General features: G+C 40.1%; 1 protein-coding gene across 2 annotated transcripts in view; it reads right to left on the bottom strand.

The window, feature by feature from the left end:
- Positions 1 to 27,772, bottom strand: part of WDR7 (WD repeat domain 7) — a 114,796-nt gene extending 87,024 nt beyond the window's left edge. Inside the window, exons 1-14 of one of the 2 annotated variants that reach the window (XM_090132346.1) lie at positions 27,587 to 27,772; positions 18,139 to 18,310; positions 16,871 to 16,977; positions 14,853 to 14,931; positions 14,380 to 14,554; positions 12,998 to 13,074; positions 11,052 to 11,171; positions 10,714 to 10,859; positions 10,086 to 10,188; positions 9,146 to 9,284; positions 8,390 to 8,638; positions 6,174 to 6,394; positions 4,474 to 4,669; positions 2,835 to 3,049 (exon numbers count right to left, since the gene is read on the bottom strand). In XM_090132346.1, coding sequence (XP_089988472.1) covers positions 2,835 to 3,049; positions 4,474 to 4,669; positions 6,174 to 6,394; positions 8,390 to 8,638; positions 9,146 to 9,284; positions 10,086 to 10,188; positions 10,714 to 10,859; positions 11,052 to 11,171; positions 12,998 to 13,074; positions 14,380 to 14,554; positions 14,853 to 14,931; positions 16,871 to 16,977; positions 18,139 to 18,297 — 1,986 coding nt within the window. In that variant the 5' untranslated portion in view covers positions 18,298 to 18,310; positions 27,587 to 27,772. Of the gene's footprint in view, positions 1 to 2,834; positions 3,050 to 4,473; positions 4,670 to 6,173; positions 6,395 to 8,389; positions 8,639 to 9,145; positions 9,285 to 10,085; positions 10,189 to 10,713; positions 10,860 to 11,051; positions 11,172 to 12,997; positions 13,075 to 14,379; positions 14,555 to 14,852; positions 14,932 to 16,870; positions 16,978 to 18,138; positions 18,311 to 21,573; positions 21,853 to 27,586 lie in introns of those variants that run through there. The other variant, XM_090132347.1, reaches the window with a different exon arrangement.
- Positions 27,773 to 27,825: the final 53 nt, after the last annotated feature.

Raw genomic sequence — 27,825 nt, 5'->3', positions numbered from 1 at the left:
ATTTATACTCTTCTTTTTTGCCTCCACCAAAAGACAACTTGTTGCCTTGAAGAAGGTTTTAATCAGTGCTAGGACAAGAGTTCCTGCTTTTCTCGGGTAAATCCCGAGAACACACATACCATGCTTATTAAATAATCTTTCCATAAGAAGCAAGTAACAGGTAATTGGAACCCGAAGAGAAATAATTAAATGTCAATACATAATTATAAATCCTGTTCTAAAATTCATTGATTTATTAACATGTTCCTTATTCATCACAAAAACCTAGTTAATTTATTTGAATGTAATGTAGGAAACTTTTTACACAAGGTCTCTGGTAATGATGTAAACTATAAAATTAGAAGTAAAATAATCAAACTCCTTTGATTATTAATCCTCATTGCCCTGTGGGACAGAGCACATTTTGCAGTGCTATGCACCATTTCTCTGCAGGTAGCAGTACCTTCATGTTAGTGTATCCTGCACACAAAACACAAACATATGCATGCAAAAGCACAACATTAATAATTAAATGAGGCTGACAGTCATACTGAATTCAAAAGGAATACTGTGCACAAATCTGAGCACACATTGTTCTAAAGAATGCCCTCTATAAGTGACAGCTCTTTTCCAAGTAGAATAGAAGATATGAGAAAAAAGTAAAACAAAACAAAACATCTGAAACTGGAAGCAGGTCTCTGCTGCTCCCTGGTGGTCAAAACTCAGCCTACTAGAACATTACCAGCACTTCTAGTGAAGAGAAAAACAAAAAGAAAAATGGAACCTTTTTTCTCTAGGACTCCAGTAACATTTTTGAGTGGCACTGCATTAACAGGCTAATCAAATTCAACATCTTTAAAGTCTACTATAAAGGGAAAGATGATGAACTGCAGCACACTGGAATCAGAATATCTTTATTTATTGATTTTACAGATATAAGGGACAGTCACAGCAATGCTGAAGTTAAAGATCCTCTAATCCCAATCTCTGCTCAAAGCAGAGCAAACTGTTCAGATCAGGGACAGCTTCTTACATACTTCTCTAGTATAAAACTCCGAGGCTATTTTTCCAGTTTTCTGGATATTCCTTCTAATATAATGAAATTTGCTCTCACACAAAACCAAACCAAAAATAAAGAAAACAATATTTGGATTGTGATGATCTCAATTTAACAAATTCATCATTATGATCCCTAAATGTCTGTATCAGTGAAATAAAACATCTCAAGAATCATAGCTTTCCTAGCAAGAGGAAAGGAGTAATATCTCAAGAATCATAGCTTTCCTAGCTATAATGACCGTTCTGCTTATTATAAACCAATGCCTGTCCATGCTTTATCTTCCTATTCCAATAAACAAACCCAATAAACAAAGCCCTTCTCTTTCATCTAGCTACATCCTGGCAGCTGTAGTCAGAAAGGTGATTCCTGGTAGATTTCCCTCAGAAAGGTCCTTAACTTCTGTACAGAAGAGTAGTGAGAGAAATCCTTAACGAGCAAAGATCAGCAAGAGAAACCCCAGCTGTTCTTTCAGCACACATTACCCCTCCATCAACCTTTAGCTTCTTACATTTGCTTCTGCGGACATAAATGTTTTCCCCTACAGTCTGGAAAAAAACTGTTCCTGCTAAAGGATTTAATATGGTCACAAGTGAAATCTAACACTACTCTCTTGTCTGGAGATTTTAATCCCAGGCATGAAGAAGACTGAAGTAATAAAAACATAGATATCACAGGGTTCTGAATTCTCATCAGAATATTCTCTTGCTTGTCTTGATTTAAAAAAAAAAAAAAATCAGCAGGGACAGAGAGGTGATTGTTCCCCTCTACTCTGCTCTTGTGAGGCCCCACCTGCAGTGCTGTGTCCAGGTCTGGAGCCCCCAGTACAAGAAAGACAGGGAGCTGTTAGAGAGGGTCCAGAGGAGAGCCACAAAGATGATCAGGGGACTGGAGCACCTCCCCCATGAGCACAGGCTGAAAGAGCTGGGCTTGTTCAGCCTGGAGAAAAGAAGGCTGCGGGGTGACCTCATTGCAGCCTTTCAGTACCTAAAGGGAGCCTACAAACAGGAGGGGAATCAACTCTTTGAAAAGGTGAGTGACAGCAGGACAAGGGGAAATGGTTTTAAGCTGAGGGAAGGGAGATTTAGGTTGGATGTCAGGGGGAAATTCTTTACAGAGAGAGTGGTGAGGTACTGGAACAGGCTGCCCAGGGAGGCTGTGGATGCCCCGTCCCTGGAGGTGTTCAAGGTCAGACTGGATGGGGCCCTGGGCAGCCTGGTCTAGCATTAGGTGTGATGGTTGGTGGCCCTGCGTGTGGCAGGGGGATTGGAGATTCGTGATCCTTGAGGTCCCTTCCAACCCTGGCAATTCTGTGATTCTATGATTCTGTGAAAAATACCTAAAATATCCTCTCATATGCAATACCAAAGAAAATATTTACAGAAGCATGTGAACTCATAATCTTTTTTCTTCTTAACAGACACTGAGATATTAACAAATTAAACACACACTGACATGACAATTACGTAGACCCACACTTCACAAGAAGAATGGTATTTTCCATTTCAAAAGGCCAATATCAGGTTATGTAAAAATATTTTAATTTCTTTCATGAGCCATGATTAGAAAAGAAATTATAAAAAGTTTTCAAGTTATAAAGATAGGCCAGATAAATTAACTTAAGTCTTTTCAAACCTTAATGATCCTATCAATGCAGAACCCAACCAAGGCCAGGCAGATCAACTTTAGGTCTTTCTATTAAAATATCAGAGTGGCTTGGATAACATTCTTTCAATTAAAACAATGAAGACTGGTTCAGATGCTGCACTGGAAGTAGACCAAGTGGAACACAGCTTACTTTGTCAGATGCCTCAGAAGCCAGCAGGTTAGTGGCCAAGGTCTGCAGCTTCTGGTGTGCCACATTCTTCAGGGCAGCCAGGCTGCGTCGCGTCATGGCCTGCTTCAGGTTGACAGCAGGGTGGCTCAGGGAGTCCACAGCTGCAGGCAGTGCCTCATCACAGGCATTCAGGATTTCAACTGCTGTTATTCCCATCACACATCTGTCCAGAGCACCTTCAAGCACCGTGAAAAACACCAGGTTAAGCAAGAACAATGCAGAATGCCCCAAAAATCACAATACAATGGGATGCAATGTGTAGAATTTTCAGAGGTGTTAACAGCTGAAAGAATGGGATTTCCCCAAATTTCTAAGAGGTTAAAGTGTGCAAAAAAAATACTAACAAAGATCAAAACAAGTTTTAAAAAAAAACAGTGTGATCCTGTACTACACACACTGGACACTGCATGGGCCCAACATAGAGCAGAATCTTGCTGTCAGGTCTTTGTTTTCCCACTCCCATCCTCCTACTATCATGGCTTAAACATCCCATGATGGATCTCAGATTCCTTTTTGTTTCCTAAAGTTTCAGAAACAAACAAACAAAAAATCATGATGTGGCTTTGGTTGGAAAAGATCTTAAAGATTACCCAGTTTCAACTCTCTGATGCAAGGAGGACTGAAATTCTCATCTCGATTTCATAGAAGCACAGAATGGCCTGGGTTGCAAAAGACCACAATGCTCACCCAGTTCCAACCCCCTGCTGTGTGCAGGGTCGCCAGCCACCAGACCAGGCTGCCCAGAGCCACATCCAGCCTGGCCTTGAAAGCCTGCAGGGATGGGGCATCCACAACCTCCTTGGGCAACCTTTCCAGTGCCTTACCACCTTCTGGGTGAAAAACTTCCTCCTAATATCTAACTTAAACCTCCCCTGTCTCAGTTTAAAACCATTCCCCCTTGTCCTATCACTATCCACCCTCATAAACAGCCATTCCCCCTCCGGTTTATATGCTCCCTTCAAGTAGTGGAAGGATTATTTCACTTTAAGCTGAAGATAATATTCAGGTATCATCGTAGGTTTGGGATTTGTTTCTTTAAGTGAATTTAAGCATTAGAAGGTAGTTTCATACAGCACATACGTTTTTTTTCCTCACTTCCTCCCTTTCAACAAAGACATTTCTTACACTCAAGCTTACAATTCCATACCTTGCTACCCATTCTGTTAATCTGTCTTAATCACTGTCTTCTAAAGGGAAGATTAGCCCCTTTAATAAGAAAGGAAGACAAACTCCAGACAAACAAACAGAATTTAGCACCATCCTTCACTTTACAGGGGAAGATACTAATGATATTTAAGGTGCTGTACTTCTACACCAAACTTTCAGGCAAACTGAGGAAGCACACATGCTGACAAACTGACAAGTGGGAAAGCAAGCATGAAGAAGAAGGCCAAAGCAAGTTCGCTTCTCCAAAACTAAGCAAGTCATTTTAAATACTGAAATACATATTTAACAAAGGTTTATTTAATCTACAAACTTTGAGAACATAGGGAGGGAGAGACAGTGTGAAAAAAACTAACACTTCTCTCAGATGCAACTTACACAGATTACCAAACATTATTAAGAAAATTGATTAAACAACATCTGACTGTAACCATACCAGTATCCATTTGCCAGACATACACGGAACCATCAGAGCATCCCACTACCAGGTAGTCATCAGAAGGCCTCCACTTGATCACTTGAATAGGAAAGAGGTGGCGGGATGCCAGCATGATGCATTTTTTCTCACGCAGACTAAGAAGACCTACAGAGTGATCACTGGCCACAGAGCAAATACAGTGCTGTACTCTTGCCTTTAAAAGAAACAAAAAAAGACAGATTAATCCTAATGGAGACAGTTTGCTTTTAATACTCTCATCTCCACTGGATCAAGCATAATGATTAATAACACATTTTATAAGAAAAATACAAGGACATAAATATACAGCAGAACTTGCTGTCATCACTAGGAACAGAATCCCACTGGACCAAACTCTCCAGAAGCAAACACACTTGTAAAGTCAAAAAGCTATTAGATTAGCCTGCCATCTCTGCAGGGCTGAGGAGTATCACTACCTTGAAAAAACATTATGCACTGAACCAAAAACTGTTTAGTGCAGCCACTCAGTTATATATTTGTTTGCTCTTGCTCTTGCTTACCATCAGAAACTTTTCAATTTTCCACAAAAGGCTAATTATTTTCTATCAGTGTTTTACAAACATTTAAAATCTGAATAGGAAGCAGCTGTGAATTTGTTTATTTATCTGAAAAAAAAAAAGACCTAGTCATCTGACAAAATAAAATACTGAATACTTACTCTCAACCTCATCACATTTATATAATTGGTTTTTTTTTACTCTACAGGCTGAAATATTTTACCTAACACTGATGTATGATCCTTACTAAAACAAGGAAAAAAAAAAAGAAAGGCCAGGCACTGTGATCCATGAGACAGAACATTCGGGTCCCTGGCACACGTTTATGAATACTCCAACAGGTGAAGTCACTCCGAAAGAACTATTCTGTAAAGAATTTTAATACCTTTATATTTTCTTCCAACTCTTCCTAGACTTGGAGTATGTGTTAATATTTCAGTTTAAATTCAAAACTTTACATCTACATTTAGTTTAGATTAACGTGTTGAGTCACAAATGTTTTCAAAGGTACATCCAAGGAATATCAGCATCGTAGCAGAGAGAGGCAGTGCACAGGTACAAGAAATGTGTTAGAGAAACACAGGAATGAAAGTGAGGACAACAAAGCAGAAGAATGTTCAAAAAGAGAAAGAAAACAAGAAGGGAAGAAAAAAATAAGGAAACAAAAAGCAAAGAAATTGTCTTTAACAAAAAAAGAGAAACTCTGATTTTGAAGTAAATCAATGTCATTACATGCATTAAATTCTTTCTGCCCATCCAAGTTATGAAAAATAAAATTTCATTCAAAATCTACACGCTAACTTAGTGTGGCTTGCCTTAGCCTCAAACATCATCAGAGAAATAAGTTCACTTCATGTGGTAGAAATGCTCTCTCACTGTTAATGCTGTATACATCATATAAAGCCAATCATTTCTTTAGCTAGCCATGTTTTCTATTTTTTCTATTTTTAGTCATTTCTATAGCTAAATCATGATGTGAACACAACCAAAATGAACAGAACGATCACGTTATTTTTAAATGCCTGTAAGGGTCATAGTTGAGCTCAGATCTAGAGCTTTGGTATTTCATACTGCATTCACGTTTTTAAGACGGATTTAAGAGGCTGTAGCATTTATGGAAAGTGTATGACAGGTTATCAGAACATATTATTTAAAACTTACACTACAGTTTTCTGGTGGAACTAGAAGCTGTGTAATTTCTCCACCATGTACACAGAAGATGTGTTTCATCTCTCCAGAAAATATATCCCATATGATGACTGAGAAATCCACACCACCTGAGATCAAATACCTTTGATCATAACGAGAAGAAACCTGATGAGGATACAGTAAGCAAGTAATTTTGTTTCGATGACCTCTGAGAGTCCGGTGAGGTGGCCAACCTGAGAAATGGGATAAAGTCAGGGTCAGGGGATGAGAAAAGTGGAAAAGAAGGAAAAAAAAAAAAAGTTTTTAATTTTGATAGAACAATAAACAAAACAGAGAATTGCCTGTGATTAAAAAAGAAATACATATCTTACATTTTTGCCAGATGTTTTTAAAGAATTTGCTTTGCCTTGCTTTAAAAGATTCATAGTATTGCTTTTTGTTTTAACTTCACATGGACTTGATGACTCCACTGGCTGTATGATCTCACAATTTTCAGCTGTCTTAAGACAGCCTACCTCCTAAAATAATCCCATCAGAAACAAAAATACAAAACAAACGAAACCACCACACTCCACAAAGATCTGGAAAAAGAAAAAAAAATACCAAGCTTTTCCCACTCAAACATTGATTTATCTAGAGATATAATCAAATGAGAGCAGTATAAAAAAAACCTGCAAAATCTTATTTAGCACTAGCCACAGCAGAGCCTGAGCAGAACAGGCACAAGTGACAAATTTAAATTTAGAAGAAAAACAACTTTTGTGAACATACTGCAGGAACAATGAGTCTGTCTACTGAGATCAAAGAGATCACTTTAAAACCACCATCACTGTAACCTTTCAACCAATGAAAAATAGGTTTTGAAAACTACCTTTTTAGTTGGCAATTTAACAAAAGGAAGTCAGTAAGTAAATACCAGAGTCAAGTATTCCATGCAATGTATGTATGACATAGTTGAACTTTCTTACTATAATTATGCTTTCTAGCAACAACTGCAAATCTTACATAGAAAACATAGAAGCACTTCTGTACTTTATATGAGTGTAAGTATCACCAACAGTCATTTGCAGAATAACACATCAACTTAAAACAACTCAGAATCACAGAATCACAGAATCACAGAATCGTAGGGGTTGGAAGGGACCTCCAGAGATCATCGAGTCCAACCCCCCTGCCAAAGCAGGATCCCTACACCAGGTCGCACAGGTAGGCGTCCAGGCGGGTCTTGAATATCTCCAGAGAAGGAGACTCCACAACCTCCCTGGGCAGCCTGTTCCAGTGCTCCGTCACCCTCACTGTAAAGAAGTTCTTGCGCACATTGGTGCGGAACTTCCTATGCTCCAGCTTCTGGCCATTTCCCCTTGTCCTGTCTCCGCACACTGCTGAAAAGAGTCTGGCCTCGCCACTTTGCCCCCCACACCTTAGATATTTATAGACCTGGATCAGGTCCCCTCTCAGTCTTCTCTTCTCAAGGCTAAACAGACCCAGCTCACTTAGCCTTTCCTCATAGGGGAGATGCTCCAGGCCCTTCACCATCTTTGTGGCTCTCCGCTGGACTCTTTCCAAGAGATCCCTGTCTTTTTTGTACTGGGGAGCCCAGAACTGGACACAGTAACTCACAGTAACTCACATTTAAAAATAATCATCTGTATAAATGATATGATATAACTGACAACCTCATATATATATATAAACACACACACTTGTACACTTGAAAAACATTCACACATCATTTCCAGTTGCCAGCATTTGCAAAAAATCCTGGACTCAAATACTTTTTCTGAAGTTTTATGAGAGTACAAAAGCAACATTATCTGGCATTAAAAAGTACAACAGCAGGACAGTGCATCACATCCACTAACTACACTATATACTAGGAGAAATTCTCATTTAAATGTGTTATTTTTCTGAAGAGATCTTCACAGACACCTCAGTACTCAGCTGAATGTACTGCCTATCTGTGCTATGGCACCTCAGAAACCCAGGAGAAACATGTGAACTCCTCCAGTGAAGGAACCCTCCTTCAAAAATACATTTACACTGTCCACAATTAATTCATTACCTAGCTTCCTCATCATAACGTAACATCAGAGTTATGAAGAATATAGCTATATGATTCCTCTCTTTACTGCTCTCTTTGCAAGAGTATTTTCATATTTCAATGTATGTAATAAGAGATAAGCACACACTGTAACGCAGTTGTGCTTTTCAAAAGCTGATTAGCATACCTCTCCTAAGCATATGCTCTCCTTGCAAAAGCTGAACTATAGCAGTTTGGGTTGCTGGCACAATAACAATGCTTCCATCTTCCCGACCACAAACCAGCCGCCCATGGGCTGGAATGTACACACTGGCTGTAACCTTCAGTGGTTCCTTGATGTTTGGTATTAAGCTTAGTTGGTCTATAATTCCAGCTGGGCGAGGAGTAAGTTTATCAAAAGCTTCCTGGAGGGATATTGAAGTTGTTGCTTGCAGTCCTGTTAAAACAGAAAGAAAAAAAAATAGTTGAAGAACCAAAACAGGAATGCCTTTATTAAGAGATTTCAAAGTTACAACTTTTACTGTGTTACAACATCTTGTTAAAAGTAAAAGATACACTTTGGAGATCAATTCACTGGCTACCCGAGGGAAGCTACACAAGGAAGCAATACATGAGAAAACGGGAAAGCATATGATTTAAGCTACAAGAAGTTATTACATAGGCAGACAGCACATGGCACTTCCAGACATCACAGCTGGAATTTGGGGGGGAAAAGCAATTAAAAAGTAATAACTGAAAGATGTCCAGCATAAGATTTTGATGATATATTAAAAACTTCAAGTTACTACAGCTCTAACAAGAGGCTAGCAATTAAAGGAAGGAGTACAACAGAAAAGCTTCATGCATTTGTAGGAAAAGCAGCAGTGCTTTATCCAGCAACAAAACACACACAAAAAAGAGATACTCATAAACAGACCTAGCAAAAAAACTTAGTTACACCTACCTTTTGTACAGTCTTGCTCCAGCGTATCAGGTACACTCCAAATGCACAGCCTCCCTGAAGAGTCTCCTTGAATCAGCAGATTAGAGAAAAACTCCCTATGTCCATAGAAGAATCGGGTGACTGGGGGACATATTAGTAACTGGTGAAAAGAAAATAAATTTGAAAAACTTCAGACACACGCAATCTATGCACAAATCTGAATATTTACTTTTCCCTCAGAGTCCACTGTGTATTTTAGAAAGCAGAACAAAAACCAACTGCTATATGCTTTATCATTTTTCTAGTAGGAAGGACAAATATAGCAATATGAATCAGATGGAAACTGTGGTTAGTTATAAAACAAACCAGTTCTAAGGGAAAGAAAAAGATCTAAAATACATATATATCATAAATATATATTTTTGTCTAAAATATATGCTCAAATTTGGCAACCGCTTAAATAGTTAAGATTAAAAAAGGATTCCTACAGTAGTTCAGTAATGACAGTATTTGTAAATCAGACAATTATTTATATTTACAGCAGAATACATGATTAGGCATATCACATAACAATCTAGAAATATATTAGATTATAGCAGATGCAGTTCACAATGCAATGCGAAAACAAAGCACAGTTCAACAAGACTTTTAGCCAGAACTGGCATTTCTTCATGCTGGAAAAATCTAAGCTTTTCAATTCAGAATCACAACACCACACACAGATGAATGACAAACTCTTAGCATATAAGAACTGAAGATTCATTTGACCACAGATTCATTTCTGCATTTATTTGAGAACTAATAAGAACCAAAACAAATACAAAACAAAACAGCAGGGAAATGGCATCCATCCTGAAGGTCTACATTGTAAAGAGAAAAAAAAATGTCATGACATATGCATATTTCAACACTCTAACGGAGTGTTATCCACAAAGGAAAATACAAAAGAAACATATTTTACCTGTTTATCTGCTCTGTCTAGTACACTGTACAATAAAGGAGGAATTAAGTTTTCTACTGCTTTCCCCACATCTCTACGAAATAAGTCACTGGCTGGAAGACAGCTGAGTTTAAGAACAAAAAGAAAAGATTAAAATTCCTTGTTACAAGATTGACTGTTGAATCATTAGCTAACCACATGAAATGCTAGGTTCTTAAGCAAAAACAACACCCAAGCCCTAAAACGTTATATTTTTCAATTGTCAAAACAATACATTGCAGACCAGTGCTATAATCACTGCTTAAAGAAATATTTAAATGATATTTTGACTTGTTTAAATATGCAAAACACACTCCTTGCCATTACACATTCTCCAACAGCTACCATAAAGAAGTGAAAGAGTTATTAAAATACTAAAAAACAGTAGGGCAACCTTGGCTGAAACAACCTCATTCACAGATCCTTGCTTTGATGTGACATATTTAGGGGACATGTACTTTCAGGTATGTTCATGAAATAATAGCTCTCATAACTTCCACATGATCTTGTAACATAATACAAGCCAAAGATACACAGTGTTTATTCAAAATTTCCCATGTGTTCATCTAAGAAAAAAAAAAAAAAAAAGCAGTGCTTCATTGTTGAGTACCTGGCTGGTAATTTATATATGAAACTTTGACCATCTTCTGTCCACACGATCACTTTATCAGCTGACACAAAGTCACCACCAGTCCAGGTCTGTTCATTCTCACTTGGGACTGAGCATAAAAGGGAATAATCTCCAGCATCAAAAACCTGAGAAGAAACAGAAAAGTCTATCATCAGCTAATCACAGATTAAAATGTCTATGCAGCAATGAATTTAGGTTTCAACAGAGATATACTAAAAGGGTTGAGAACAACTTGCTCTGATTGTCTTACTGGCAATTTAATTACATCAGCTACTGCACTGAGAATAAGATAGCTTTTGTTCAGCTGCCTTCCTTACCCTCCAATATTTAGAGCACACTACCAACAACGACCGCTGGGTAAATGCACAGAAAGAAATGCTTTGACAGTTTTGACAATAAATAGGTTTTGACTCCTCTTCAAATACTGGTGTTGTATCCTAAAAAAAACAAAAACAAAAAAGAGTAACATTAACTTCACACATACAGTTTTAAATAAAATGCAACTAAACCAAGTTTTATTACGTACTAACAACTTCAAAAAAGGCATTTACTGATGGTTTCAATCTGGCTAAAATTATGAGCTGGTCAGCATTTCTGTGAATCCTAACTGAAACAAGTACTTAGGCTTCATTTTGATACTTCTATTGCTAAAATCTATTTCAAATCTCAGCTCTGTGATTAAGAAGTCAAGCCTGCAGATGTGAGCAGCATATACAAAGAGGAGCAGAAGGAAGTGATGAGAAACAGGACATCTTGCAGGAAGGTGGGACACTGCTGCAACTCCCCACCTGCCAACTCTGGCCATGGCCTCCTGTTTTCTTGGGTCTGTGCAGCTCCAGCCACAGAATCATGCCATCTGGTGTATGTTTGAGCACTCTTACCAGGCTGGTTATAAACGCCTGATTGAATCAACTAGAACAGTGCAGGCTTCCATTAATAAAACAACAAAAAAACAACCTTAACAAGACCAGAGGCAGAGACTATTAGGACAGCCATGCAGTTAAAACAGAAACAAGTGCTCACAAGTCCCAGATTACAATTCCTTACTCTGTTACAGATCTCTTCAGCATAACACTATCTTCCTGAATTTACATTTCCCCATCTTACAAAAATGAGGAAAAAACATGCTGTCCTACAGGACAAACCACTGAAATGCTCTGACAGTGCGACAGTAATCAGCCCCTGAAACTGGCAGTCTCTTCACAGGGAAAACATGCATATGGCAATCAGATAACAAGATGACACCCAGCTGATTTTTTTCCTAGTTAAAAATGAACTTAGAACATGACAGAAAACATGATGTAAAAGGGACTAGGCAATTTCATTAGATGCCAGATGGCAGATTTCTAAGGAGAAACCAAGCCTTCTATTACTCCTCTTCAGATCTGCAAGAGCATGCAGCATTCTCCATTGTGACTTAAACCTAGTGAACTCCTCATCCTCAGCTGGACAGATTAGCTGTGCTATTTAGTGTGATCATCCTCGATGAATTACCTGGCTTCTCGTCAGCCAGCTGAAACTAAGCAGATTTAGCTTAGCTCTTTCTTTCAAGGTTCTCACTATTGCAAACAGCCTATGTTGTGATAAACGCCTGTTAGTTATGTCTTTGTTTCTTACTTATATACTCTTCACTGCTCACTGTTTTACTTTCTTAATATAACTGTTAAATGCGATATTAGCTAAACTGTGATTAGTTACATGACAAGTGTTTTCAGAAATGCCTTGATAGGAAATGGTTTCATTAATCTCAAAATTTTAAAACAAAAAACACTACTAATGTCTGACAGGACTATAAGCAAGTAATTCCATTACACTGGTCTTCCAAGCTAATTCAGACTTGGTTGCTTTCCTGATATAAACGCTCCTAAAATATAAAAATGGAACTAGTTTATTTATGTGTCATAATGTTATTTTTTCCATAGTTGCTAAACAAGTATAATAATGTAGGTCTTTAATTAAAGATGTTTCTCTAAATAGATCATTCACAAGAAATGTTTGTTAAATCTCCTTTAAGAGTTTTACTGATCAGTACATAGGAAGCAGAAATTACCAATAAGACTGAGCTGTAGATAATTAATAATGAATACTGGGAAGTATTATGCTCTCTGGTCAGTAAGTCTTTCAGATACCTTCATATCTCACTTCTTATTTATATCTTCATCAGAACAGAGTCCCAGAAAAAAATTCTGGTTATCAAAAGCTGACAATACTACACCCTTTAAGACTTTTGGGACATACCAGTAATACAAAAGCCTTTGCTCACCTGCATGCGATTAACTTCAGATGTTATTATCCATACTTTGAGGATGCCAGTCACTGAAACTGCTACAACAGTATCCTCTGGAGAAAAAAAACAAAAAATAAGCTGGTAAGTACAAGAAGGTCTTTGTTTTGTTACACATTGTGTGCATCTGAGTACAAACACATCTGACAATACTTCAACACTGAAGTTTAGCAAAACCATTTTGCAACATTTGCTTCAGAATCAAAAGATTATTTTGCAAAACAGCATGCCAGAAGCACATGCACACAAATGTGAAAGCACTGAATCAGTGCAAGTCTTATGATGGAGAAGCAAGCACTCCTAATGATTATGTAGAGCTTGAAATACATAGAGGGTGATGAGGAGAAGAGCAGAAAACCACACACTCCAAATCCACATCCAGTGCCAAATCTAGAAATTCCTGTTTCTACCAGGAAAGTCAAGTGTAGAGCAAAATTCCATCAAGCCAAGGGGCAAATTCTTGATTACAAAATATAAAAATGATTACAAAACAAGAAGTAAAATCAGTCCCGACAACACTTAAAATCAGAATTCACTTCCAGTTATTCCAGTAACTTTGATGTTGTGGGGACAGTGATTTAGCATTCCCACACCAGGATTTTAAATGTATTTTCTGTAATAATAGCTTTGAAAATGTTATGCCAGTGCTTTTTATAAAGCTACTAATCAAAAGAAATACTTATGGCATGTACATATCTTGTGATTTTGACAATTTCTCACGTGCCAAATGATCCCAATGTATACCACACATCACATTAGTTATGTAGATGACAGCCTTAGCATTTAGAGTGCTTGCATCTCTTCCTCCAGTCTCGTGCCAGTTTTCAGGCTCTTACTATCACAGTGCTCTCCTAACTCTCACAACTCTCACTGAAAGCAGGTTACCACTCTTCACTCTAGTAGAATGTGCTTTTACTTAAAAAAAAAAAAAAAAAAATTAAAAAAAAATTTAAAAAAAATAAGATTTTTCCTGTCTTCCATAGGAACTCCTTAAGAACGTGAATCAACTTATCAATTTACCAGGCGAGCAACTTGTTGAGTTGATTTAGCTATATTTTATGCTCAGCTCATGAAAAGCATTTAAATTTGGCCAGAACTAAGACTCTCATCTGATGTAACAGCAACAGAAAGAATACTCACAATGTTATCAAGTCTTCTCCTGCTGTATTTTCAGAGATAGAAATAACTACATATCTGTTACTTTTACAGAAAGTTAGTGCTTGGTACTGCCCAAGATCACCTTCATCCCCCATGTGGCAGAAAGAAGCAAGAAGCAATATTCTGGACACTTGGAAAAGCTGAAGCAAATGTATTCCCTTGCAGGAAGGCAAAGCCACAATAAAAGCAACAAAAAACTTTACCTTGTGTTCTGTTGGATTTAATGATAGTCATGGAGCTGATCCAATCAGGTGATATCTTTGATAATAGAGAATAAAGAACTTCAAGGCTGGTAGCATCCACAACAAGAATTTCTGGATAATGTCCATGGCATAACAGTCTCCCTTCACGCTGAGTCCCAACCATAAACTGGTAGAACTAAGTGGACATTAACACAATACAGAAGTTACACTCCATGCAAGACACTAACCATTTCATTTTTAACCAAGATCACTATTACATAAATACATTCTAGTGGCTACATACTCAAAAATTGCTGCTGGATTGTGATGAAGGACCTTTTGCAGAGGCTCCCACCTGCTGTTATTTCCTATTTCCAAATGCAGGGCACTTACTGATAAAGTGAACGTTCTCATTCCCGTTTCAAGAACTTGGCTATAGTTATCCATGCTGTACAATGCAGAATAGGATCACCAAATCATACACAAATACCAACCTGAATGCCAGTGTGTGTGCAGGCTAGCTTAGTAAACTCTATGCATCTGCCATCATTCACATCCCACAGACACATCTCCCTAAAATACAAAAGACAGATTACTATATCCAAAGTATTTCAGTCTTCCAAGGATTTAAGAATTATTTAAATAGGGATAAATTAAATGCTTATTATTGACTGTATGAATTGCATTTAGACAAAGAAACCACAAAATCTACTTGAGTATCCAGTGCTATCTGAACCTGTGCAGACTGTTCTTCTCTATGAAGACAAAAGGAAATGAATAAAATACAGTACATCATAAACAATCAATATGAAGTAAATGCAACTATGCAACTGAGAATTTCTAATTTCTCTCACAAATATTTCAAGTCATTTGTGTACATCGACTGCAACCCATCAGATATCTGAAGATTAGCTGGCCTTTTCCACATTTGTGAGGAAGAAAAAATGTATTACAGAAAACCAGAACTTTATCACACAGCAGTGAACTCTGAAGGTTTTTCAGAGGTTCCAACCAGATGACAGGTGGAAGCATCACCTGGAACTCTCCAGCAGATCTAAGACCCAACTTGAAATCGAAGAACCAACAAAAAGGAGCATCAGAAAGTATTTTTCTGACTTGTCCAATAAGAAAATATTACAGTTACCCCTAGGAATTAATTCAGATTTCAGAGAGCTAAAAAAAAAAAACATTTACCCCTATGTACAGAATTTTTCACCTATACTTTGACTTTCAAAATTTTATGCCTAAATTCATTCAGAACAAAATCTGTCAGCAACTTTTCCCCTTTGTATCAGATATATCATTTCACAAAGAAAACTTTTTTGTTCTTGCTCTAGCCTCCCCCCCCCCCCCCCCCAAAAGACTACTTAGTACTAAAATCACTACAAGGTGGAAATTCTAAGTTTTGATAAACTACGTTCACAGTGTTCAGGTGTATGGGAACTGCTGAATCATGGCCTGAACCTCTGATTGATCACCTGAGGCGAGCACTGAGTCAGCTATGGGAGCACAGGTGAAGGCAATTCAACTGTGCTGCTAGAAGGGGTGGAGCCTGGCTCCACTTCTAGACCCATTTAAGAGCTGACTACCAGTAGGGAAGGATATCTTCTGGAGATCCACTGCTCTGGAGTTTCATAGCCAGCCCAGAATACAGGTAAGCATTCTATCTGTTCTGTTTTGGTATAATAACTGCATAGCCAAACTCTCTGGTATATTTCATAACTATAACATCTGCACATTCATTGATTATACATCAGGTTAAAAGATTGTTTAAACATATTCCCTGGATAAAAAGAAATTATTTTATTTGTTTAGATATATAACTAAGCTATACTTCTTCAACTGCACTTATGCAGGCAGGAAGTAAGAAATAGAGGTGAAAGATAACCCCATCTTAGCTAATGCAAGTCAACAAACCAAGGCTATTCATTTTGACTGCAACACTCATCTCTCTTCTTAGAAAGCTGTTCTAGATTCCTGCTGACAAGAGCAGTTTCGTCAACTACTTGAAACCTCTGGCCTTCCAGAGTCGCTCTGTCAGAATAACAAACTATGGCCTTCTTGCTGATATCCAGAACGTACTGTCCCACAGTTGGCCAGGATAGGAAAGTGAATACAAGGGCACAGTGACTGCACCCTCTCCACATGGGGTTTAGCTGCTCATGGCCAACCCTGATAAGTAGCTATCTGGCCTTGAGCAGCTCTGAGGGAAAGCAGGGAGCTGTCTCAGCAGGGCTCCCCTTATCTCCAAAGCTATCATTATGCTCAGGCTCTCTTCTTCACCCCTTAGCACTCAGTCATGCCATGAACCTCAAATTATGACCACATTCAGTACCTGCACCTCAGTGGAGAAGTCCCATCGTTTGGAATATCTATAGGCAGCGAACTAAGTAAAAAGCACTGTGAATGAGGATGCTGGAATGAGAAGATGTAGGTGCAAGCAACCTGATCTCTATTCGAAACTTCCATTATTTAACAGATCTGCATATTAATAAATGCTCAGAGAACTCACCCACTCTCTGATGCGCTCACTATGTACTGCTTCTCACTGGAAGCAGAGGCCTTTGATAAACAAGTGATTGAGGCTGTGTGACCAAACAGCAGAGCTCTGGGGTTAATCTAGAATAGGGAAAACAAAATGTGAGAGAAAAATAAGAGTGCTACTTAATTAGTATAAGCATATTGCAGATTTCTGTTTTACATATTATATAAATATATGGCTACCCTATACATATGCATTTTATTAGCACAGTTGTGGACATACAACCTAGAAAGCATTTGCACAGGACGTGCTATGTTACATGGAAAAAAAACCAAAAAAACAAACACTTCTACCCAATAACGTAATACAAATTTGTGTAAAAACTTACTTTGTATAATAACAGTGATTTTGAATGATAGATTGAATTTGACCCAACTCAAAAAATTTGTTATACTGCAGCAAGTTTCCCCCAGTAGAGTACACGTCACAGCCCTATACATCTATTTTTTAAATTTATATACATTGTATTCATTGATTTAAAAATAAAGAAAGAAAAAAGAAAAAGAAAAAGTTACTTTTATTTGTCCTTTCTAGAAGATAATAGTTATTTTCTACTGACCCCTCCTTCTTTATTTTTTAAACATACAAAGCAAACAACTTATGGGGATAACTCAGATATTGAGAATTTTAGGTATTCAGTACAACTCCTTCCTGAACCAAACTGCCTTTTACAAAAAACAATTGTTTCTCCACTCTATTCCAAGACATTAAGTCTCCTTGAACCAAGGCAAATTACAAGATAAAATTCAAATAGACACTTGCAGATTTCAACTCCAGGGCAGACACTAATCTGTAATATAAAGATTAATTATTGTAAATATAGCTTTTATCTTTGCTACTAGACTTCTTTTGTCTTTCAGTTTTCATGGAAATCAGCAGATTAATCAAGTAATGACCTTAAAAAATGCTCCGATCTGTTTTTTACAGAGCAGCTGCACTTGAAAACAGCTTAGAAGAGCTTCAGAAAAAGAGGAAATAATTATTTAAGATAAATTACTGAAGGAGCAGTAACAGAATTCAAGAGCAAACACTTCTCTTTCTATTGTGAAATATCTGCTACCGGAAGTAAATGGCGTGACATCCAAGACCCATCATGTGAAGTGATGAAGAAAGGACAGATGAACGAGTACAAAATGACCAGAGGGGATGCTGCAATACTGAACAGTAAAATCACTTTGATAACAAGAATAAAAACCTCAGACACAATCTGAACTCAAGTTACACATACAGCATCTTACCTCTAAATCTGGAGCAATGTCCCAGAGACATATTTGGCCATCGTGGCAGCCAGTGACAATCATCGACGCTTCATCCATGAGCAGTAGGGTTGATATGCAGTGGGTGGGAGCCCTCTGGCCCCACAGGACAATGGGCAACACAAGGCTGTTCCCAGCCATCCTGCTTTCACACCTGTCAATTTCAACAATACATATTAGGTCTCAATGGATGTGCCTGCTCCTCAGCTGACACCCTCCTATCTCACAATACAGTAAAAGATGAGTCTGAAGTGACTTTATGAACATTTTACCCTAAAGAAACAGTCACTACAACATGCCACTCCTTAATTAAAATGCAATATACAATCATCTCTTCTTCCATTGAGGAAGATTTTCATCCTCACAAATGGACGAAATAACATATTTACACAGCTCTGAACCTTTCAGTCTCTGATGTCTAAGCCCTCATCTGCAGCACTGGTCACTAAAGGTGTACTTCTATAGCCTTCCTTGGAGGGAAACCTGTGAGAAAAGCTTCTTAAGAGGGGCAGGCAATGAGGGAAAAGGAACTGGAACGTGCAACAAGTGACACAGTGGGACAAGAGTCACTCCTAGAATTATCAACATTTAGAACTAACATAAGCTAGAAAAAGGAAATACAGCAAGGGCGAAGCACTTCTCAATCCTCCACCACTGCCAGCCCTCGGGAGCTGGATCCTAAACAAGAACTGATTGAAAGTCTGAGACTGAAAGAGAAGGAACTGATTTATTTCTGTTGTCTCTTGCTGCAGCTGTTACAAAATAAAAATCGCATTTTTAATTCTTTTCTGCACAGATGCTGATGATTTCCTGGACCCATCCCATTCATTGCCAGTCATGTCAGCTGTCCCCACAGATGCCCAGAGCTGCAGTCCAGCCATGGCTAGGGAGCAGGAAGGGGAAATGCAAGCTTGGGAAAGCTGCAGCACAGAACCCGGAGACCTGAACAACAGCAAGGCCAATAAAAACCAGTTCTGAGATCAGCAGGAAATTTGAACACCAAACCAAGCCTGTTTTTGTTAGCAATATCCTGAGTTTACCAAACACTTCAATGATTAGACATAAGAACTCTTCCACTTTGCAGTACTTGTTAAGAATAAACTGAAAAACAGAGCACATGGCCAGCAAGCTGAACACTTACATCAGATACAACCAACATTTTCTTCATCTCTTACTCAGGATTCATATAGTGCTGCAGCAGTTGCTCAACTACCCTGCAGAAGAACTTCAAGCTACAGAAGGCTACTGAGAAATGAATGGGGAAATCAGTGTGCTAAATGAATGAAGGAAACCTCCTGGTGTTTCCTAGCAGAGGTTTCTGTTCAGAACTTTGCATAGTTCAAACTACAGTAGAATTTCCCATTTAGAGGAGTGTAAACACGGCAGAAGAATCCACTGAAGGAATACCTTAACACGCTCTCCTGTCTTTATATTGATACATATGCATCCATCCCACTGGCACGATCTTGTAGTACAGTGTTTGCTCGCAGACAAACAAATCTTTCTACAGTAGTTTAGAACATGGAGAAAGCAATTCTGAATGATTACAAAGGAAAAATAAGCAGAAGAAATACCCTCAAATGTGCTCATTCCCAAGGGCAACCCCTATGCTTCTTTTTGATGCAGATAGCACTTTTTTACCTTCTATTTCAAAAGCTTTTTTCTGCCATGCTACAGAGAGCTCAAAACAAATTAATGCTATCTCTCATCTGTATAAACATTACACTGAAATCTCTTCAAGCACATAGTTTTAGAGTAATTTGGACAAACACTGCCTTCATTTCTAGTGCAAACAGTCCCTGTGGCAGCAGGAATGGAACACAGTAATATATACAGAAAAAGGGGGGAAGGGAAGCAGCAAACAGCTGAATAACACAGCTTGGTGTTACAGACTGACAACTAAAAACAGGCCTGAGTCTTGGAACAGAGGACACAGGCAAGCCGGATGCACCAAGCCTCACATTTTTGAGAAGTTTGGGATGCAGAATGGTTTTTCAGTAAATTTAAGTGATGAAAACAGTGATAGTAGTCACTACAAAGTGTCATTTTATGCCCAATCTTTTTTTGCACCCAATGGGACCACAGTTATTAAAAATTGAGCAGTATTACTTAGCAAATGAATACAAATACAGACCAGCAATCAAGCACACACGCTGTTCTGACACACTACCCTGAGACAAGTGTTTGTAACACATGGCTGTAAATGCAGTGCTGTTACGCAATGCTGGATCAATTGTTCCCTGTCTGGATGATCAGAACACAGAACTGTAAAATATTTTTCAGAAGGTATAAAGGATGCAGTGACCTTAATAAAGGCAGCATACCTGTCAGCTGAGGAATTACAAAACCTCTGGCCTAAAGGTACTCGATTTACAGAGAAATGATAAAAAGAATTGAATGAGATCCTAAAATGAAGATTGTCCAGATGCAGTACAAAGATGCATCACAGAAATAAAATCAACTTCTACCATATTTTGTAAAGTAATAAAACAGATGACACACTGGGAAAGGTGAGCTGAGACATAAATTTTTGTTAAGATGAAGTATTTAAATCACAAAGAAGGTACAATATTTTGCACCAATTTTACTTCAGCCAACTACTGGGGCTCAGTAGCTGTGGGCTAGAAATACAGAATTGCCAAAGTCAGTCCCATACCATCCTGTCTGTACAGCCACCCTTCATGGCCAGGAGCCACACTGCACTGCAGTATCCCTAAAGCAGCTTGCTGGCACACACTATACCTATGTGCTTTTTTGCTTTGGTTGGTGTTTGGGTTGGTGTTTGGTGTTTTCTTTTTATATATATATATATAAAAATAAGTAATATTTGACCTTCAGTTTAACCTACAAAATAACTTTCAGTTGATAATTCAAATCATCAATAATTTTAGAGCTGGAAAATTCTGGGAATAAAAATGCTGATTTTGTTTGAAGGCAACAAAGTCTCTTCCCATGCTTTTCATTTCCTATTGCTCATAGTTCAGGGAACGTATCAGAATACTTCCATAAGTCATCTCTGTGATCGTCTCAGCTACACGAACAACTGCATGTTGGGATAATGAAGGAGCTCCCCTACCAGGGTATACAGTTGTTTCATCAAATTCTGCAGTAAGCCTGATGCTTTACCTAAGTATTTCTATGTTTGAAAAAAAAAGCAACAGCATTATATATAAGTACTTAAAACACTGAATTTTCACAAGGATATTACAGCAGTCACAAATGATACCACATATAAGTAATCTCCTATATGTGGTACTTTCCATGCAGACTGAAGTGAGAAAGCACTGCAGACATTAACAGCAAAATCATATGTAAAGGCTTACAAATATTCACATTCCAAAACTTTTACTAAAGGACAGAAACATTAGAATTTCTAATACCAACCCCAGGGGGAGAGAGAGCAAAAAGAAAAGCTACCTCTTTCCTTCCAGTTTTTTATTATGGCATCGCAAAGCCTTCATTAAAAACTTCATTTTCAGGAAGTACCACAAACTCATCTCAACTGGCGCGGAATTCAGACTGCAAAGAACAACAGTTCTCTACTGCCACTGAGCATCAAATACATTCCCAGTAAAAACCAAAAGTCACTTAATGTCTGGAAACAATCAATACAGATTTTTTTTTACATCAATGATGACCAACTCCAGTAACAAATAAACACAGTACCTATTGACAAATGGTCAAAAAGCATGCGGTGAACCACTGCAAAGGAAACCCTGTGTTCTACTTATCTGTACCTCTCTAGAATTTTTGCAGAAACAGGAACTGGAAATTTTAACTGGAAAATGAACTGGTGACATCAAACGGAGCTCTTCCTCCTTAAAAGTCCTGTCATCACAGAGGTGCCTGAGGCTTTCCATACCATTTCCACAGGCGCCTTGGTGCCATCCTCCACAAGTACACAGAAAGAAAGAATGACTTTGTGTTACTATGTGTGCATTTGTAGAGTACTACTTCGCTTCACTTCCAAACTACTCCTCTCAAAGCCACAGAGAATACAGACGGAAAATGGTTGGAAAAGACAGACAGACCTGACCAAAGGGAGGCTCTCAATTTTCTATAATATTCCCTAGATCTGAAATTTTTCATTTGCTTTTTCCTGCAGTGGGACTTGTAATGTGGATCCAAGAACACTCTCTCATACACGGACTTTGGAAGTTATTTCATCTCATGCTTCTGGAGTCACAAACATCTCTTCTTCAGTGTCTTCAATTGTGTTCTTTGTAAAGTGAAAATGACACTTTAGATTTCCAGATAAGACCCCTGTCCCTGCCCCCTCCCCCCTCCCCCCCCAAAAAAACACAAAAGATAAATAACTAATCTGTATTTATTTCATTAAAGGACTTGAAAGAATATCTCTATTAACGTACCCTTGCATGAGTAATGAAAAAAATAAAAAGTAACGTACTAAGTTGGTGGAATAGTCAGTGACTCTCAGCAGCACTGATAAGGCTGGTATTCAGGCAAATTCCATAATCTGGGAAAAAATCCCTATTTGAGCAAAGCTATTAAACTGATTTCTGAAGTACAACATATTGCTTAAATAATGAATCAAAGATTCACTTAACACCTTCACCAAAACACAGTCCTATCAACATCATCTTCTTTCACACGTACAACACTGGTAAACGGTTCACAGCTAACCTAGGGAATGAAATTGCAAACAGAAAACAAAATGCTGCCTTCATATGAAAGCCTGTTTAAGAAGAGGCAAAGCAGATGCAGAAAAGATTTTAACAGTTAACAGTAGCGCACTGCTCAAGAAAATCCGTGTAGGGAAGTGACCTATGAGGACCATGGGAGTGAAGATGAAGGTCAGATTTATAATAATAGTTTTATAATAGCTTTATAATAATAGCTGCTGCAACAAATCAAAGATGGAGCCACAAACCTTCCTCTGCTTGTACGCAAAATGTTTCTGCAAGATCACTTTACTTGCAGCTGCCTTAAGCTTTCCCACACCTTTCAGCCATGAGATGCAGCCTGGAGATAACATTGAACCTCCTCAAAATCAAGACCCTGAGATCTTTACCCTGAGACAGGTCTGTGATAACAGTTTGTAGGACCAAAAATATGCACCCAAACCAAACTGCTTTTGGTAGGAAGCCCAGCAGCTGGTGAGGGGTTTTCACCTCTGTCTTGTGTTGGGACAATAAAATCAGTTCCCTAGCCATCCAGCTGGTACCAGTTCTGTCCCCGGAGCATCTTAGGATACATGTGGGCGCTAAAAGAATCTGTCAAAAAAACATCTATGAAATGACTATTTCTTTATCATGTATGCTCTCAGTCTATAACAGCTCCAAAAAATGAACCACTGAAGTCTGCCAAATGAACATCTGCTTCTAAATCAATGTAACTTATGCTCAAACAAAGCAGTTCAGAAATGTTAAGAATAAACCATTCCTTTCCCTGTCAGTGTTTACCACATATTAATGCATTTTTTCTGCATTTTCAGTAGAATTTAAATTATGTTATTCCTCAGATTTGTCACCAGTAAGCACAGAGAGGCTGCCATCCATGACATCGGCAGAAGCCTTCTAAAAGGATTTCATATTTTCACATGAACAGTAATTTTTATGCCTAATATTTTTCACACATACAGAATCTTTCACTCCAAAAGTCATTAGTTAAGCATTGCAATACCTCTTCTAAAGCCACTCAAATGCAGGTTATCACATATCCATAGCAGAGGTTCCTTTCTGCTACATCATGGCTTCTATTTGAAATACCCAACGTATTATAACAAATCTGATTATTATAATTTTATCACTAATGGCCTCTTCCATTTAATACTTGGAGCTGGGGAAAAAAAGGATTGACACAGCAGGGAGAAGAAAACAAAATACTGTATCCAGAGTTGCACAAATGTTCAACTGTCAGAACACACACATTTAGATATTCACACCTTTCTTTGTGTAGATGGTGAATAAGCAAATCTGTTACTAAACACAAATGGTCAGCAATGTTCGCTCTGTTAATAACATTCTGCTCATTTGTTAGAGGCTTCTGAAATGCATTTCAACTCATCATAAAGTGATCAAACACCAAGTATTTCTGCCTTCTAAGCCTGTTGTAAATCCAACAAAACCATAGAGTAGGTGGGGTGGAAGGCACTGCAGGAGATCACAATGAACCTGAACAAGATCTGGGCCAGATACAGCTGCCCAGGATCACGTCAACTCCTGCATATACACAACCTACCCAAGCGCTCAACTGCTGTCAGGAAGAAAAATTCTGGCAATTCCCTCTGCTGAATTCACAAGGCTCCTCTTGGCTCATCTCTCCAGGCTGAGGCAGCACAGCTCTGTGAACCTCCCTCCTCATTCTGTACCACCTACAGACTTTCTCTATCCATCACCTGTGCCACTTCTGATGATATTAAACACCAGAGGATTCAGTACCAGCCCCCAGGGTGGAACACCATGACTGTCCTGCAGCAGAATGTCATGCTGCCCATCACAACCCTCTTAGCCTGTATGCTCCACCAGTTTTCAATGCACTTATCCTGAGAATGCATCAGCAGCTTGTCCATGAGGATGCTATGGGAGCTGCGCCAAATTCTGCTCCTCTTCAGCCATCAGTCTTGGCGTGGGAGGCAATCTCCTCTCTGTAAATCCATGCTGTCTGAAAAGTCAGAGAACACTTCTAAAAAGCTAATACTTCTTCAGCAAATAAATCCATGCTTGTCTGCTTGGGGTTTTTTTCTACTAGAAGACGTTTTGGGCCACATTTGCATGATACAAAACACTGGAAAAGGATCTATGTGTTCCGTTCTTTAACTCGAACACATCTAACGTTATCATTTAAGCTCATATCAGATAAGAGCTGAACACAAAACTTAGGGAGCAATAACTAACCTTTAAACTTTATCCAAGCTCAACTTTCTGCTTTGCAAATGAAAAAAAATACTATTGCAACACTGTGCTAAAAGCCTTCATTAAGAAAGTAAAATTGTCATTTTTCACTAAGAGAGAGTTATTAATAAACAGGTAAAGAATGCAATCAATGCCGCATGAAACAAATTCATCATGGTGACAGCAATGTCAGGCAACCAGCCTAGCAAAAAGCCAGGCAAACCTGCCATCACCATGCACATGGACATGCACAAACATGCATGCAAAACAGGACAGAAGATGGTGACTTGAACTGCCAAGTACATTTGTCTTGGTAATTAACCATACCAACTTCAAGACAAAAACAAAAGTAAGTAGCTATCAAGGAGAACCAATGCATCCCAACACAGCCAAGAGGTGCGAGGACTGCTCAAAGTAAACACAGCACACTTCATTTTACTGCCCTGAATATTCACACTGACCTCAATAAACCCACTCATTACAACAGAATTAAGCACATCTGCAGGAGGGAGCTAACCTCTGCTTGCTCCAAGCTATTACGTTGATCAAGGATTAAAAAGGTACAGGCACCTGGACTTCCTTCATCCCCCCTGTAATCTGCTGAGCTCTCCCACAGCCGTGCGCAGGCAGAACCTCTATCCCTCACGCATTCTTTATTTCTTCTCACTCATTCACCTGCAGTGGGCATCACACAGCACTGCTGTGTTTCAAGCCCTATAACAAAGCTCTCCACAGATATTTGTTTATACAGCACTTGATTTGGCCATGATGTGTTACCATAACACAAACAAAAGTATTGTGAACATGGCCCCAAACCTTTCCAACACAATCAAAATCAAAAACAAAAACAAACTTGCCTTCCAAAACAGATATTAAAAATCCAATTAGTTCAGACACAAACTCCTTCCCAATCTTTATGAGCTGCCAATAACTGTGGCATTCCAACAACAGGTTACTGCTTTCTGCAGCCAAGCACAGGATTGCAGAACACTGACCCAAAAGCACTTAACAGCAGGAAGGTAATGTGGGCTATTCCACAGAAATCCACCTTGTGGGTATACAGATGAATGCAAAACCAGACAAAGGAAGTGATAATGCCACACAAGTGTACATGGTCAGCAGGGGTGGGCTGCTGGGTGCTGCTGGTGAAGAGGAGGCTCAGGGGAGACCTTATTGCTCTCTATAACTGCCTGAAGGGAAATTGTAGTGAGCTGGGGGTCAGCCTCTTATCTCGTAACTGGTGATAGGACTGGAGGGAATGGCTTTAAGCTGTGCCAGGGGAGATTCAAGCTGGACGTTAGGAAATACTACTTGTCTGAGAGAGTGGTCAGGCACTGAAATGGGCTGCCCAGGGAGGTGGTGGAGTCACCAGCCCTGGAGGTCTTCAAGGAACGTTTGGATGTTGTGTTGAAGGACATGGTTCAGTGCGAACTATTGGTGATAGGTGGATGGCTGGACTGGATGATCTTGTAGTCTTTTCCAACCTCAGTGATTCTGTGATGGTGTCAGAAAGCTGTTTCAGCCTTAATGGCTCTATGGCTCCATCCAGATCCTGCAGCAGAGCTGGCAGACGCCTCAAAAGCAGGCTGCCCTGGCACCTCACTCGGCGACACGGGAAACCCAACGAGGTTTTTCCATGTTCAAGCTGTCACGACCGCGTTCAGCACTGTTACCCGCAGGAGGTGCAAACCGAACTCCAACCCACACCTCTATTTACCACTGCCATCGGGGCCGGCACAAGAACAGGGACACAGCCCCGGGATGCCACGAAGCGCCGCGAATGCGGCACCGGGGCTGCAGCCGCTCCTCCCCCCCCCCCCCCCCCCCACATACACCGCCCCCTACCCCCTCCTCCACACACACACCACCACTCCGCTCCGGGGCGCCCCGCCCGCACCGCCTGAGCGATCCTCGGGGGCCGGGGGGGTTCGCCGCCACCCCCGTACAACATGGCGGCCCGCGGGGCTGAGGGACGGGAGGAGGCCGCCGACCCGCGAGCGCTCACCTGTCCCCGCCGCGGCTCTGCAGAGGAGCCCCCGGGCGCCGCGCTCCCTCGAGCAGCTGACGAGGCCGGCCGCCGCGGCGCCCAGTGTCGTAAAGCCGCCCCCCGGCCGCCGCGACTGACGGCACGCAGAGGCAGCGGCGTCGCCATGGAAACGGGCGGCGGAGCGTGACAGCGCGGCGCGGGCGGAGGGCTGCGGTGGGCGCTGCGTTCGGCCCGAAGCCCGTGCGAAAGCTTGAAGTCTACCTCACGGCTTTCACCGATCGCCCTTTATTTCCTGCCCCGTCTCATTCGGAGCGTTGCACCACAACGCAAACGTTTTTTTTGCCGCCGTCTTCGGAGAGATCGGTTCCAACTCGCGGTGGCGGAGTTCGGAAGGCACTCGGCTGTTTTAAGGCTGTGACAGCGCCGCTGCGCTTCGCCGCTTCGACCATCAGCGAGGCGGCTCTGCCGCATCAGCGTGCGCGTCAATGGGACGGACCTCTCCTGACAGGAGAGCAGAACTGCGGGCACCTCTGCGGTACCCAGCGGCGGGATGAGAGGCGACGGAGAAAGACCGAGACAGCAAACGTACCTGAATCGCGTTATATCATATCAGCCCCGCCGGCGTCCTGCAGGCGCTAAGCTCCACGGCAAAGGCCGCAGCCGCCTCGTCCTCCTCGGGGCCGCAGCGGGCCGGGCTTCACCTCAGGCGTGCCCCTTACAAAGATGGCCGCCTCCTCTCACACGTGCCCCTCACAAAGATGGCCGCCTCGCTTCCGGCGTGCCACTTTTCAAGATGGCCGCTCTCGCTTCCCGCCTACTCTCGAGTTA

The sequence above is a fragment of the Phasianus colchicus genome, chromosome Z (genome assembly GCF_987193195.1).
Source record: "Phasianus colchicus chromosome Z, bPhaCol1.hap1.1, whole genome shotgun sequence".
Classification (NCBI taxonomy): domain Eukaryota; kingdom Metazoa; phylum Chordata; class Aves; order Galliformes; family Phasianidae; genus Phasianus; species Phasianus colchicus.
Note: the sequence above shows the minus strand (reverse complement) of the source record. Positions and strands in the feature narration are given on the sequence as shown.